We start from the raw sequence: 16,315 nt of genomic DNA, 5'->3' as shown, positions 1-16,315 counted from the left end.
GGCAGCAGCTCTGGGACTCGCAGACCTCCCCCTTCCCCCCGAACAGAGCTGGGGCGAGGAGGGGCCAACGGTGCAGAGTCACGTTCCTGCCCGGCCCCAGCCCTTTCCCCCGGGTCTCTCCCCTCACCTGCAGGCTCCGGCTCAGGGGCTGGTGTCGGCAGAACCTGGGGCTGCCTCAGGGGCTGGTTTCAGCCCCCGGAGAAAGTCCCCCCGGCTGGGCACAGAGGGGCGCTAGGGAAGGACTCACCTAGCTGAGGAGTAGCAACGGCTCAACCCCGGCTCACAATGGAGGCGGCAGCAGCAGCGTTTAAGATCACGACCCAGGAAGTTAAAATTTCAGATCTCTTGAGCGGACAAAGAGTTAAAGGCAGAGAGGAGCAGGAGCAGCAGCCGTCGCCGCCCCGCACTGGCCAGTGCCCTCTAGTGATCACTGGGGACGTAGTCCCCACCGTGGAGTTCCCAGGGGGCCAGAAACGGGACGTAGGAAGGACCTGGCCAGATCCCTTCTCTCCTGCCTGAACAGACAGAAACCTCCAGCGCGAATGAATCAGACAGAGGCTCACCGAGCCCCAGAGGAACCTGGCCCTGCTGCCAGCCGGGGCCAGGGCCCACCAGCCCTGCAGCTATTTATATTGTGGTCCCAGAGAGAACAATCCACACCCCTAAAGTTACCCCAGTGTCTCCTGGAGTCTCCTCATCCCCACCTGCAGTGTCATGGGGGGAGGGGGGGAAGACTGCTGGGTGTCCAGGCTGCCCCTAAGGAGAACAGGGGTCCCAGGTGGGGAACTGGCAGGGGACAGGGGAGTGCTCTCATGGCTGGGGATGGACCCACCAAGGCTATCATGGTGGGTGGCAGAGAAGTGACAGGGACGGGGCTGTGAGGGCTGGTAAGGAGGCGGAGACAGCCCTGGAAGCTGCGGGAGGGAACTGGTCCCAGAGCTGGGGTGTAATGGAGACAATGGCTTTGTTTTAATCACCCCAGCCATGATGTACAAACCAACTGGCCAGATATCCATCTGGTGTAAATCCGCCCAGCTGTGCCGATTCCACCAGAGCAATGGCCTGTTCACACCAGTGAATTTAGTTACAAAGCAAAAGGAGTGCTGGTGAGACATTCAATGACTGGCAGGGGGCTCATAGCATCATGGAAGATTAGGGTTGGAAGAGACCTCAGGAGGTCATCTAGTCTGACCCCATGCTCAAAGCAGGACCAACCCCAACTAAATCATCCCAGCCAGGGCTTTGTCAAGCCAGGCCTTCAAAGCCTCTGTGGAATAATCACTTCCCTCGATCTGCTGGCAATGCTCCTACTAATGCAGCCCAATATACCATTAGCCTTCTTGGCAACAAGGGCACACTGCGGACTCATATTCAGCTTCTCATCCACTGTAATCCTCACATCCTTTTCTGCAGAACTGCCGCTTAGCCACTCAGTCCCCAGCCTGTAGCAGTGCATGGGATTCTTCCTTCCAAGTGCAGGACATTCAAACCCTTGTGGACAGGTTCAGAGACGGCAGGACTTTCTTGCAGGTGTAAGGATGTGGTTCTCTACCTGTAATGGGGTTTGACTCACCACCATGGCACCGCCTGCTGGCTTTCCTAGGAATTTGCTCAGGGTTGCCAGTGCGCCCTCCTCAGATGGTGTCTCACCCATCATCACTCCTGTCTCTGCATTCAGGACATGCATTGCTCCCCAGACCGCTTCATCCTCTTCTGGACACAGCCCTCCAGCTGTGCCCAACTCGGTTCTTTCCCTGCTTCCAGGGGACTGATAGTCCGCAGTCCTACCACATGCCTCAAGTGGCAATCTGCAGTCCCCATTCTAGCCACTCATCTCAGTGGCAGACTGCAGTCCACGCACTGGCCACTTCCCTCAGTGGCCAGTAACGGGGGGAGGGGAGGGGGGGCAGGCTGCTACTCTAGGCCCTATCCCAGGGATCCTATAGTCGACAGCCACATACTACCCCTCCTCCAACTCCACCATGTCCTTCCCTGGGCCACTTCCCCATAGCCCCAGCACCTCTCCTCTGCCCTTGTATCAGGGCCTCAGCCTAGCAACCATCAGCCTGGAGCTTCCTCCTACTCTATGACCCTGCCAAGTAAGCACTTTTCTGTCCATGGTGCTCCAACCCTCTAAGCAACCAGTATTCCTCCCTCAAACTCCAGGAAGTGATTGCCTCTGCTCTGCTCAGCAGCCCCTTCTTATATGGGCCAGCCTGGCTCTGATTGGTTCCTCCCATAAACCTTCTCCTAATTGGCTGGCACTACAAGCCTTTTCCTTATTGGCTACCTCCCTCACAGCCTCCCCAAGGTTGCTTTAACCCCTTACATACCAGTAAGGGGCAGCTGCCCCACCACACTATTCCAACAATCTGGGCAGAAACCCGTTGGCTCCGTGTTCTCCAAGGGTGCTAAAGGAGTTGGCGGATGTGATTGCAGAGCCATTGGCCATTATCTTTGAAAAATCCTGGCGATTGGGGGAGGTCCCAGATGACGGGAAAAAGGCTAATGTAGTGCCCATCTTTAAAAAAGGAAAGAAGGAGGATCCGGGGCACTACAGGCCAGTCAACCTCACCTCAGTCCCTGGAAAAATCATGGAGCAGGTCCTCAAGGAATCAATTCTGAAGCACTTAGAGGAGAGGAAAGTGATCAGGAACAGTCAGCATGGATTCACCAAGGGCAAGTCATGCCTGACTAACCTAATTGCCTTCTATGAGGAGATGACTGGCTCTGTGGATGAGGGGAAAGCAATGGATTTGTTATTCCTTGACTTTAGCAAAGCTTTTGGTACAGTCTCCCACAGTATTCTTGCCGGCAAGTAAAGAAGTATAGGTTGGATGAATGGACTATAAGGTGGATAGAAAGCTGGCTAGATGGTCGGGCTCAACGGGTAGTGATCAATGGATCCATGTCTAGTTGGCAGACGGTATCAAGCAGAGTGGCATGGGGTCGGTCCTGGGGCCAGTTTTGTTCAATATCTTCATTAATGATCTGGACAATGGCGTGGACTGCACTCTCAGCAAGTTTGCAGATGACACTAAACTGGGAGGAGTGGTAGATACGCTGGAGGGTAGGGATAGGATACAGAGGGACCTAGACAAATTAGAGGACTAGGCCAAAAGAAATCTGATGAGGTTCAACAAGGACAAGTGCAGAGTCCTGCACTTAGGATGGAAGAATCCCATGCACCGCTACAGACTATGGCTAGGCAGCAGTTCTGCAGAAAAGGACCTAGGGGTTACAGTGGACGAGAAGCTGGATAGGAGTCGACAGTGTGCCCTTGTTGCCAAGAAGGCTAACGGCATTTTGGGTTGTATAAGTAGGGGCATTGCCAACAGATCGAGGGATGTGATCATTCCCCTCTATTCTCCAATTGGTGAAGCCTCATCTGGAGTACTGTGTCCAGTTTTGGGCCCCAAACTACAAGAAGGATGTGGAAAAATTGGAAAGAGTCCAGCGGAGGGCAACAAAAATGATTAGGGGGCTGGAGCACATGACTTATGAGGAGAGGCTGAGGGAACTGGGATTGTTTAGTCTGCAGAAGAGAAGAATGAGGCGGGATTTGATAGCTGCTTTCAACTACCTGAAAGGGGGTTCCAAAGAGGATGGATCTAGACTGTTCTCAGTGGTACCAGATGACAGAACAAGGAGTAATGGCCTCAAGTTGCAGTGGGGGAGGTTTAGATTGGATAATAGGAAAAACTTTTTCACTAGGAGGGTGGTGAAGCACTGGAATGGGTTACCAATGGGTCAGACACATGTTTTATGTAATATATTTGACACATAGACCAGGATGTATAGATGGGATTCTCCATTTGTCTCCATCCTATCCATGCCACTCAGCCAAAAGAGGATTCTTCATTACTGCCACAGCCACGTGTTTTCTGCAATATCTTGGCTGCAGATTAAGCAGCAGAATCCACCCCCCGTTAAAGTAATTCTGCTCCAGAATCTAAACTGTCCTTTAAAATAAATGCTGTGTCAAGCTCTTACAGCTGCCAAGAACATCTTAAAAATGTAGAGAATGCAGGTGTGTCTGCCTAACTTTGCAGACAGCTGACACAATAGCATTGAGCATTGGGGACTGTCCCCATTCATGCCAATAATCCCTAATGATGACATTTACATTGTTAACAGCTCATCAACATTAATCTGCATCTCCATTGCGGCTGGATGCAGGGTTAGAGACCTGGCGGGGGGGGGGTAGAATCATAGAATATCAGGGTTGGAAGGGACCTCAGGAGGTCATCTAGTCCAACGCCCTGCTCAAAGCAGGACCAATTCCCAACTAAATCATCCCAGCCAGGGCTTTGTCAAGCCGGGCCTTAAAAACCTCCAAGGAAGGAGATTCCACCACCTCCCTAGGTAACCATGATAGCAGCCATGCCCCATGCTTCCACATGGTCCTGTCTCAGGCCCTGCACTACCTTGCCCTCTGAGGAGAAAACATGTCCAGTTCCATTTGAACGAGTGTCACTGGAATGCCAGGATCTATGAGTGCCTGGCAGATACAGTTGGGCAATTTTGGGGGGGGGGGGTGAAAACAATTTACTCACCCCAGTTTTGGTCGACCCCAACTCATTCTCAAATAATCTTGGCTGAACCAAAACATCAAAATTTTAGAAATATTGAAACTTTTTGTTTCAACCTGGCCTGACAATTTTTGTTTAGATTCTGGGCCGAGGGAAGTGCCCAGAATGAATCTATAGGGTGGTGGTGATGACACTCACCTAAGGGTGCAGCCAATGCCAATTTAAGTCCCTGCTCCAATGGCTATTTACTTATTGATAAAAGAGGAATAGTTTCAGCAGGAGAGACTGAGAAAGCCTCATGTCAGACTATCCATTAGCCAGTGGGTAGAGCACGCTCCTGCAGTATGAGACCCGCAAATTCAGATCTCTGCTCCATATCAGGCAGAGGGGGGAACTGAAACCATATATCCAGGGAGGTCCCTAACCACTTGCTGAAACCACTGATGTCCCCTCAGCCATTTTGTTAATCAGGTATTCCCTTGGGTTTTGTCAAAACCAAATTGAAAACTTTCAGGTCACGTCCAAACAAAATGTTTCATTTTGACTCCGCTCAAAAACTCTTTGACGTTTCAATTTGCTGAAAATTTCAAAAACATTCTATTTGATCCAAAACCAAACTTTTTGTCAAATTTTCAAACTGAAAAATCCCTTATTTATTCATCTCAGCTGGCAGAGCCCTTGCAGGAGACAGGTCAGTCCCGAGACATGGCCCAGCACTGTGCCAAGGCAAAGGACCTCCGGCAGAGCTGTGGGAACACAAGGGATGAGAATGGGACCTGCAGCCATGCTCCCAGGACCTGCCCTATATGAAGAGCAGGACCAGATTTTTGCAATGGATGCCACCACCAAACTCTATCATGGGGTTCAGAACAGTTTGGAGCTGAGCATGGAAGGCACCCAAGTACCCTAGGACACAAACCAGGAGGTGATTGCACCAGACAGCCAATCTCTCTTCAGAATACTGAGCTCTGAGGCACAGGAACAGGAAGTGAGGGCACTGATGGTGATTCCCCTCAGAACCCAAGCAAACTTCTGAAGGGAAAAAAGAGAGCAAGGGAGGACACGTTCATGGACCTTGTGACTGCATCCCACCAAGAAAACAGAAGAGCAGAGGGAGGTCTCCGCAGCAGGCAGAGAGGCTCCCAAGGGAGATCCTGGACAAAGGAGAGGACAGGCAGGAAAGAATGCTGGACTATACCCTGCAGACAGAGGCAAACAGCTCTGCTGGAGAACATTGTGGTGCTATGGTCACAGCCAGCACCCCATCCAGCCATGTCCTGCAACTTGTGGAGAACACAGGATACTGGGAGCCTCTTTTTGTTTCCCCAAATGGCAGGCCCTGCCCGCACCATTCCACCCACCAAACAAGGAGAACAGGTCCCACTTACACATTTGTTGTGAGCCCATCAGCACAGCCATGTGTATGCGCTCAGCACTTTGGGCATGTTCTGCCACACATCCATTGGTTATCACTTTGCACAGTTACATTAAATCCATAAATGTTATGTACAACTCGACTGACAACTTTCATTGAGATGCGGCTGCCCCCAGTAACACCAATTCTTAATCAGATCTTTACACAAACACCATGCATTCATTTCCTTGGCTACAGGACATTCATTTTCTACCACACCCCATCCCTGATCCATGTCCCTGATCACTTGGGGCTGGCTGTTAATAAGGTACAGAAAGTGCCATCATCTTTATTTCACAGCCATCGATGAGGATCTCCCCTTGGCTCTCCCAGACGTTGTGCAAACCGAGACAAGTGCCTATCACATGAGGCAGACACTATTCAGCAGCCTTCAGCCATGTCAGGAGGCTTCTCCTCCTTTCCTTGAGTCTTCCAACCACCCTCTCCACAATCATTCTTCAGATAGTCAGGGTACAGTCAAACAGCTCCCTTCTCCTGCCCTTGTCTCCAGGAAAATGATTCATAAGCCAGGGAAGCAGAGGGTAAGTTGGGTCTCCCAGAATGACAGAAGGAATTACAACACTATACATTTTTTAACACTGAGAGTAATTAACCAAAGGAACAATTTACCAAGGCTCATGGTGTATTCTCCATCCCTGACAATTTTTAAATTGAGATTGGATGTCTTTTTCTAATAGCTCTGCTGTAGGAAGTATTTGGGGCCAGGACTCTGGCTTCTGTTATACAGGAGACCAGACTAAATAATCACAGTGGTCCCTTCTGGCCTTGGAATGTATGAACAATACCACCAATATCCATAATGGCCATGGGAGCAGAAGTTCTCTTTTTCTTTGCAGAAAACAGAGCTGCGTTTCTGAAGACCCTGGCATCATGGACCTGTCCACCCCATCCCATGGCAATCAATGAGGCCTTGCAGCACCATGGAAAAATACCCTTTTTGTCAATAAACTCTGATCTGGTGAGAGGGGGGTGGGATCAACAGATGGGTTTGATCAAGGGCTCCTGTACAATTTGGGAACCCCAGCTATGCAAGGCCATCAGTAGCCTCCTGTGCATTAGCAAGCGTTCTGTTCTAGCCCCGCAGCTCCCTCTTGATAGCAGTGCACACCTACATGACAAAAAGTCCCGACAATTGATCTCCCAGCACCAAACCGGCTATCTACTGAACAACAGTTGTCAGGAGTTGGGAGCTTCCAGATGCTGATGGCCACATACTTCTCCACGCTGAGGGGGACTCTCAGGTTGGTGCTTCACCGCTGCAGCTTGGTGGCAAGCTCCACACAGATGTCTAGGGAAGTAGCCTTCTGCAGTCTGAAATTCTGTGGCCACTGTAGTTCATCCCAGCTCTGCAGCACTGTCCTGTCCCACCCATCAGTGCTAGGGGGCCATGAACAGAAGAGGTTCTCCAGCAACTAAAGCCACTCTGGGAAACCTGAATGTAGAAGTAACCGCTTGATCTCATCCTCTTCCTCTATCCACAATGATTCATACAGGAACTAGCTTAAGCCAGAGTAAACAAAACAATATAGACGCATCCTTTCACCATAGTTAAACTGGTACAGATAAAGCAGAAAAACATACACTGTGAAAACTTTCCTATGTAGACCAGGCCTAACCTCAGTGATTCTATCATATTCTAATTCAAAGTAGGCAAACTGGATTCCCTCATACCTCAGTGACTGTAATTACTGTGATCTTCTTTTCGCCCTCATTACCACAAGTTCATACAAGCAGCAGATTAACTTTAAAATGGAATCTCTTGGTAGTATCACTTTTGTTGCATCTTCAGTCAATCGGGTATTTTTAGATTTCAGAGAATTAGCTTCAAAGTATTTACAGTGTCTTGACTCTGAAGTGATTTTTTTAAAATATATTTTTGTGATTATTGCCTATACCCAAAAAGTGAAATAACAAGCTAACTACAATGGAACTAGTGTAGTTAATGGGCTGGCTTCGAAATGTACAAGACCCCAATGACTGATGAAAGAAACTTTCCCTCCTTAGCAATAACCAGAGCTCTCAGCATTACTGGGTTAACCCGGTGGCTGCTGGAAGATGCTCCTGCAGGCAGTAGCATGTTCCAGCAACATCCATGTCTCCAGTCCCACTTGAGAGTATTATCCCCTGGGGCAGAGGGAATCTCTTGCTGAGTATATTGTGTCACATACTGGACATTGCTGCAGGGATGGAGGCAGCAGGAGACACTAGAAATCTGGAGTAGAATTTTGTGCATCATGAGGATTTTGCAGAATTTACCTTTCTTGTTTTGGAGAACCCACTGGAACATCACTGAGAGGTGAGAACTGCCTATTTATCCCCATAGACTGTTCACTCTGAACCATAATGATAACATATTGCATTCCAGTATTGGTAATACTTTCTCCTGCTCATTGTGCTTCATCAGTCTGGGTGGATGGCCTATTAATTTGACAGAGCTCTTCACAGGGGGAAAGATGCACCTTCTGCAGGGGAGCTTGGTTTATCTTCCTACTGTTTTTTGTTTGTTTGGAATTTGTTGGATTTCACGATGCTTAGCTGACGTACAGATGAGAAGCTTCTTATTAATCAGCTTTAGTACTCAAAACAGAACTTGAAGATGAACAGAGCAGAGTGCATGAAGTTACAACAAAAAATGTTAAGATATGGTGTTAACCCCCACCCCCACTTACTAACAAGTAATAAATAAAACCACAAAGATTTACCAATCAATAGGAAACGTACTCTAGCATGGAGTGGGGGCTTTTACTACAACACTGAATCCTTAGTACAGGGCTGGATCAATTTACCAGTCAAACTTTGTAACCCAAAGTTATGGGTCTGTGAGTGGCAGCTCAACAAAGAGTCATTCTTAAAAGGGTGTCAAGTATCAGAGGGGTAACAGTATCTGCATAGTATCTGCATCTGAAGAAGTGAGGTTCTTACCCACGAAAGCTAATGCTCCCAATACTTCTGTTAGTCTCAAAGGTGCCACAGGACCCTCTGTTGATTCTTAAAAGGCAATCTTTAAACAATTGCTTGGTCACTGATATGTCAATTCAATTTAAATTTGCCTTGAGACTATGACAATCCAGAGACAAACCTCTTCCTTTCACACAGAGATATCTCACATTAACATAGCCCCATGGTAACCGGTATCAAAGTTATATCTATGGCAGTTCACCAGAAGCTGTTACCATAAATGCTCTGCAATCCCAGTCATGGTGTACTGGAAGCTCCTATGTTATTTTCACCAAGTGGTAAAACAATGATTTATAAAACCACCCAAATTCAAGCAAACGTCGTCTGTGACTGAACTGTGGTGAGTGCCCATCAGTCCGTCTACAGGCTGCCAGCTCCTCTTTGGGATATGCACATACATCTTCCTAACAAAGTAGCTCTATGCTGAGCTAGTATAACAAATCCCCAAGTCACATTTACTAACAAAATTTTAATCCTAGACAGCCAGGGTGAGGCTGGTGTGACAAAGCGGGAATTTTCTGTAATATTTTTATGGTTCCCGGGCATGCCTCGGTTTCCCTCCGTACTCTGCATAGCCACCCAGTGGGTGCAAAAGGGTTCAAAATGCGGCTCTTGCGGCAGAGCAGCAGACATGAGATGCTGTGTCATGTAGCTGACTGGGGTGCAGTGACTGGGACATTAAAGGATGGGCTGAAACCGACCCTTTTTTAAATGCCAGACATTCAGACCTGGGAACCAGACCAAAAGGAAGGAGCTTTCCCCCCACCTCTCAGCAGAGCAAAGGCCCAGCTCAAGAACAATGGGTTGAACTGGTGTCAGGATACTGGGATAACTCCTGGCTTTTACAAAAAGAGTCTGGAGCTTTCACCTGGGATGCCATTGAGAGGAGAAACCGAGACCGAAACAGATGCTGGCTGGTTGCACTGATGTAGCCAGCATGGACCATGTGTTAACCTTTGCCCCACCGTGCTAACGTAAGGACTTTCAGATTCTATATGCCAGGTAACTAATGAATTGTCACCTTCTGTTGAAAGGGCCGCTTGGTGTCACTGCAGATATTCACTGAGAGCACTGTGCCCTGCAGGACTCTGGCTGGGCTGGATTCGCTGCAGGGAGCCACAGACAGGGATTGCTGGCACCGAAGGCCCAGTCTGGGAGTCATGGAGGCCATAGGCCTCCCCCTGTGGAGCTGTGTGGTCTCCCCCTGTGGAGCTGTGTGGGCACATTAAAGGGGTCACTCCCACGGGGGCCAGACCAGATCCTGTGACTCTGTGACAGCTGGCTATTGCCACACAGAACACAATATACATTTACATCATTTACAGGCTTCTATGAACTCAGGGACACGCTTCCCGACACTTAGAATGACCAAGCTGTCGCTGGGCCAGAGCAGACATATGTTTGAATTCTTTGTTACTTATCAGGTGAAACTGGTGCATAGATAAACTTTCCCGGGGGCGTCTGTATCCAAATGCATGCTTCAAATGCCATTAATTCAGCACCGTTTTTCAAACGTAATGAATCTCTGAGTATGAGTCTGCTTTTCCACGGCCAGTTTGATTTGTGTAACCTCCCCAGGCACATTGTACGAACATAACATCAATAAAGCCCATAGACATGTTTATTAGTATAACCACTGCTTTCTAGGCATCCTCAGCACCACAAGGACAGGCAGGGTAAAGCCGCCTGGAATGGTGCCACCTGCTGAGGCTGCATGAGTGGGACTGTGTTTATAAAAGTGTTTGAAATCCAAAACAAAATAATCCCTCCCTTCCTAGAAATAACCATCTGCCCCAGTCCTCTGTGCCCCAAAACCAAATTCCCAGACCCCACTGAGCAGCAGCTCCCTGGAGTCTGCCAGCCAGGCTGACCCTGGCTCCAAGCGGCTCCTTCTGATCTGGCATGGGGGGGCAGGGATATCAGGGGATGCCGGTTTCTACTCCGTGTGGATTCTCCGATGCGTAAGAAAATTGGAGCAGCGAATGAAGCTTTTCCCGCAATCAGGGCAGTCGTAAGGCTTCTCCTCCCGGTGAGTCCTCTGGTGTTTGATCAGGGCTGAGCTCACAGTGAAGCTCCTCCTGCACTCGGGGCATTCGTAGGGCTTCTCTCCCGTGTGGATCCTCTGGTGCGTCATGAGGTTTGAGCTGCGATTGAAGCTTTTCCCGCAGTCGGGGCACCGATACGGTCTTTCTCCTGTGTGGGTTCTCTGGTGTCTAATCAGGTCCGAGCTGTTCCTGAACCATTTGTTACAATCAATGCACTTATAGGGTTTCTCTCCGGTGTGCACTCGCTGGTGATTGATAAGACTGGAGCTCTGACTGAAGCTCTTCTCACACTCCTCACATTTGTAGGGTCTCTCCCCCGTGTGAATTTTCTGGTGCCTGATGAGGTAGGAGCTGACACTGAAGCTTTTCCCGCACTCGGGGCACTTGTAGGGTCTCTCCCCTGTGTGGGTTCTCTGGTGGGAAGTGAGGTTGGAGCTCTGGTTGAAGCCTTTCCCACAGTCAGGGCATTTGTAGGGTTTCTCTCCGGTGTGGAGTCTCTGGTGGGTGATGAGGGTGGAGCTGTCACTGAAGCTTTTCCCACAGTTGGGGCACTTGTAGGGCTTCTCCCCCGTGTGCAGTCTCTGATGAGTGATCAGGTGGGAGCTCCGGCTGAAGCTTTTCCCACAGTCCAGACATTTATAGGGTTTCTCTCCGGCGTGGAGTCTCTGATGGACAATCAGGTTTGAGCTGCGACTGAAGCTTCTGCCACATTCCTCACAGATGGTCGGTCTCTCTTCATTGGGGATTCTCTGGTGGGTGGTGACCACGGGCCTGTGACACGATTTATCCAATCCTTTCCCTGGCTGGGTTCCTGGCTGCCTTTGCAGTCTGTGCTGACTCTCCCAGGCTTCTCCCTGCTCAGGGCTCTGGGAAACGTTCCCTTCAGCTCTTCCTGACATCCTCCTGTGCGGTTGCACTAGCTCAGGACCTTCCAGCTGAGAGTTCTCCTCCTCGTTCTCACTGCCCATCCCGTCTCCTGCTGGGACAGAGAATCCAGACAGCAGTCAGTCCTCAGAGAGGCTGACACAAAAAGGGGTGAAACAAATCAATATCAGGATCCAAATCCCGCCAAATCCTTCCCCAGAGGAGAGAGGGGCAAGCCAGGTAGCAGACAGGGTTGTTGGAATCCCATGCATGACATCTGCCATGGGGACATAAAACTGGGCTAGGAGCTTACTGAAGCGATCCCTCACCTGTGTGGCTGCTTCTAAGGATCCCCCTTTCTTCAGAGCCCTGGAAATCTGGGCCCCATGGCTCTTCCCCTTGGTTCAGCCGGGAGATCTCACTGGGCTTGGGAACAGGAAACCCTGCTCAGGGGAAAAAGCAAGTGGGCTCACGTACATTCTCTGTTTGTAGGTTGGGGAGGCTGCTGCAGGGTGCCCAGCCCAGCCCTTTTCTTTGCTGCAGGGAGAAAAGACAGGAAAATGCTCCCAGAGCCCGCTGGGAAAGGCCAGCATCTGGGGGAGGCATGCTGTGTCCCCTGAAGTGAGCTCAGGGATCTGCACAGACAGGGAACTTGGGCCAGATTTCTAAAGAGGTTTAGGCACCTACAGTCACAGACAGGGGCCTAGTGGGATTCTGTAGAAGCACAATGGGAGTTAGACACTGAGGAGATTTTGAAAATCTCACTCAGTGCCTGTCTGCATCTTTAGGCGGCTACCTACCAGCAAAAATCTGGCCAGTGGGGCCTCAGGCAGAGCAGAGTCAGCAGACACATGTCCATCCCTGATGGGGCAGAGGTCCCAGAGGTGGAATCCACCCTGGGAAGTGGGGGAGACAGTGAGTTTGTCCCACTTGGGAGTCCAGGTTACGGGGAGAACAGCACCATCATTAAGTCCCTGGATCTCCAGTCCTGTGCACCTGGAGTCTGGGTACTATGGGGCTGTTCCTCCTGAACGCTAAGGGACCAGATCAGAACCCGCCCTGGGAACTTCAGGGATGCCCAGCTCCTGATACCTGAGTGGTAATGAATCCTTACCCAGGAGGTTCCTGTAAAGAACTCTGTGATGTGGATCCAGCAGAGCCCACTGCCCCTCAGGGAAATACACAGACATCTCCTCGAAGGTCACCGACCCCTGGAACAGCAAGTGTCCCCCGCTCAGTGCCTGTTGCCCAGTCGCAAGCGCACGAGCTCAGCCACAGCCTGTCTCAGCCTCCCTCACCATCTGCCGCAGCTCCCACAGGCCTTGGGTTACATCCCCTGCCCACCAGCCCCTCAGGATGGTCCCAAATCACCCCCTCCCACGACCCACACAGACCTGCCCCAGCACTGTTACCGAATCAGAACCTCCCCTTGCTCCACAGGGGAGAATCCGCCCCCCTCTCGCTCCGTGTGCCCAGCTCTCCAGCCTCCCTAGCTTGGAGGCTGCATCTGGGCCTGGGCTGGCCTGACAGCCAACGCATATGTGGGCTCCATGCACCCGCCACCGCCTCACTGGCTGTTCAGAGGCCACTTCCTATGGCCTTCTCTGAACAGCCAAGCTGGAGGAGTGGCCATTACACCCTGCCTCTGTCCCATCCCCTGTCCCATCCCCTGCCCCCTCCCTCGCCCTCTGTGGGGAGAACTGGGCCTAAACGTGAGTGTGAGTTCATAAGACTTCACAATAACCTGTAATAACAAACAGTGATGGGAACCGGTGCAAGGAAACCAGACTGAGACTGGCTTGGTCTAAACTGAAAATACCACACTCATGTAATCCAATGGCTGCTGAAACTAATGCTTGTTAAAAACGGGTGATGTGGAGCTCGAAACTGATGAATCAAAATTGGTGGACAAAATACCACGTCCACTCACCACTCCCTTTGTGTCTCGTTAAGGAACGAGACTTTGTGAGGACAAGTCGGAAAGAACAGACGGAGGCTAGCAGGGTGAGCTTCGCCACCCTGCCCACCACCACCACCCTTTCCCAGGATCCCAAACACTCTTTGTCCTGATCCTGAGAGCTGTCCTGACCCGCCCGGGCCAGAGAAAGGGACCCACATGACATCACCACCCGTACCAGCTCCACCAGAATCCCAGTGAAATGGGATTAGACTTTAACAACAGCTCCAGCCCACCTCAATTAACTTCTTCTCTTTCCCCTAAAGGACAGTTATTACTGTCTCTGATACCAGGTAAGAGACTGCAAGACAAGGGGCTTTTTCCTTCTAAAACCCTCTCCAGCTAAAGCAAAAGGGAACACGGGATGTCATTAAAATGAAGGCCTCACTTAGCGCTTTACATGTCAAATGCTGTATCTTGAATGGAAGGTTCAAAGGGTGTTTAGTGGTGAGTGTGCCACGGTGCTATAAAGGCTGCGGTCTCTGTACACCAAGCCCTGACCCTTGTTTAACATTAGACATGGATTGGGTTACGTAAACCTCTTTGGCCCCTTTGTTCCATCTAAATTTATGCTACGCCCCCCACAACACTTTACATAGGAGCTCAGCATCATTATCCTCACGTTACAGATGGGGAAACTGAGGCACAGAGCGGGACAGTGACTTGCCCAAGGCCAGGCTGCAGCCAGCAGCGTACCTGAGAATAGAAGCCAGGTCTCCTGCGTGTCTGTCAGGTATGCTAGCCACTAGGCCACACTGCCTTCATTTAAACACAGCCCAGTGGGGAAATTCCTCACCCAATGCACTAACCCTCCCCCTTCCGTACTGTGGTTACTCCTCCTGCCACAACCCACTTCCCCTGGATAGATCCCCTACCTGAGCATGATCCGCTGCAGCCATGTCCCTTCCCCGTTCCCCAGCAGACAGGGCAATCCGTAGCCAAGCACGGACGTGGTTCTGCAGCCTGTCAGGGAAAGAAGGGCCAGTGAGGAGATTTCAGAAGGGGCTTTGGTGCATTTCACAGCCCCGTTCATCACAGGCTCTTTCCCTGCAAACAGACACTCGGGACTCTTCAGTGCTGAGAACACGCTTCAGTCACCTTATTCCAGCACCGACCCGGCCTCTCCCACCAGGACTAACCCCACTGAGCCATTTTAACCCCCCTTCCCCCGTAACAGAGTCCCTGAGCCAAACACTAGAAAAGAGCAGAATCGAAGGAGCCGCTCTGGAGGATCCCCCCTGACACTGTCCCCAAGGCTGGCAGCGCATCCCCCCAGCAGCGCGGGGACTAGACAGAGGCAGGAACTGGCTTTTCCTCTCCCTGCTCCTCACCTTGTCCCAGGAAAGTCAATCTGCCCCAGGGCGCTGCATGGGATGGGGCTGGGCTGGGAGCCGGGAACATCCCATCCCAGTGATTGCTCCTGCTGCCCCTGCCAGCCTCTATCCCTGTCTCCTTCCTGCCCCCTCTCCTCTCCCCTCGGGCGGGGAGCAGAGCCTGGGGGGGTCAGGGAGGGCAGTAGTTCTGGGGACTCGCAGACCCCCGCCCCCGCGTAGCAGAGCTGGAACGAGGAAGGGCCGTTGGTGCAGAGTCACTTTCCTCTCCGGCCCCAGCCCTTTCCCCCGGGTCTCTCCCCTCACCTGCAGGCTCCAGATCCGGGGCTGATGTCGGCAGAGCCCAGGGCTGCCCCCGGGGCTGGTTCCAGCTCCCGGAGAAAGTCCCCCCCGGCTGGGCACAGAGGGGCGCTAGGGAAGGGCTCTCCCCGCACACACCCCGCGGAGCAGCAGCGGCTCAGCCTGGAAAGGAATCCGGACTCACAATGGAGGCAGCAGTAGCCTCTGACCCAGGAAGCTCAAACCCGGTATCTTCAGACAGGGAAACACCCCCTGGAAGAGCTGTCTATAGTCAGCAACCGACAATAGCCAGGGCCCTCTGGTGGCCACAGTTAGTGGTACCAGACGAGGCCCCTTTCCCCTCCCTTCCCTTCCTGGGGAGTAATTCAATGCAAGAGGCATTTTTCTGGTGGGATAAAGAACCCACATGAATCCCCCATGCAGGTGCTTATAAACCAGGATCAAGTCACCCTCTAACCTTCATTTGAATAAAACGAACCGATGGATCTCTGTAAGTCTTTCGCTCTGAGGCAGGTTTTCCAGACCTTGAATAATTCTGGTGGTTCTTTTCTTTGTCATTTTAAGGTTTTCAACATCCTTGTTGAAGTGAGAACACAAGAAGTGGACAGTGTGTCCAGTAATGGTCTCCCTAATGTCCTATATCAAGACAATACCACCTGTCTACTCCTACTCAGTATTTCCCTGCTTCTACCTCCAAGGATTGTACTGATTCTCTTAGCAACACAAAAAGAACAGGAGTACTTGTGGCACCTTAGAGACTAACAAATTTATTAGAGCATAAGCTTTCGTGGACTACAGCCCACTTCTTCGGATGCATATAGAATGGAACATATATTGAGGAGGTATATATACACACATACAGAGAGCATAAACAGGTGGGAGTTGTCTTACCA

At 50.9% G+C, this 16,315-nt stretch overlaps 2 protein-coding genes across 2 annotated transcripts in view; one reads left to right on the top strand and one right to left on the bottom strand.

Moving 5' to 3' along the window:
- The window catches only part of LOC117887214 (zinc finger protein 883-like), a 32,459-nt gene extending 16,844 nt beyond the window's left edge, over positions 1 to 15,615 (bottom strand). The window contains exons 1-5 of the mRNA XM_034789575.1: positions 15,429 to 15,615; positions 14,667 to 14,754; positions 12,949 to 13,045; positions 12,164 to 12,277; positions 10,903 to 11,949 (exon numbers count right to left, since the gene is read on the bottom strand). Of these exons, the coding sequence (XP_034645466.1) occupies positions 10,903 to 11,949; positions 12,164 to 12,277; positions 12,949 to 13,045; positions 14,667 to 14,690 (1,282 nt within the window). The 5' untranslated portion in view covers positions 14,691 to 14,754; positions 15,429 to 15,615. The remainder of the gene's footprint in view (positions 1 to 10,902; positions 11,950 to 12,163; positions 12,278 to 12,948; positions 13,046 to 14,666; positions 14,755 to 15,428) is intronic.
- The window catches only part of LOC117887172 (zinc finger protein 501-like), a 1,015,593-nt gene that overhangs the window by 422,601 nt on the left and 576,677 nt on the right, over positions 1 to 16,315 (top strand). The window lies entirely within an intron of this gene.

The sequence above is a fragment of the Trachemys scripta genome, chromosome 14, assembly GCF_013100865.1.
Source record: "Trachemys scripta elegans isolate TJP31775 chromosome 14, CAS_Tse_1.0, whole genome shotgun sequence".
Lineage (NCBI taxonomy): Eukaryota > Metazoa > Chordata > Testudines > Emydidae > Trachemys > Trachemys scripta.
Note: the sequence above shows the minus strand (reverse complement) of the source record. Positions and strands in the feature narration are given on the sequence as shown.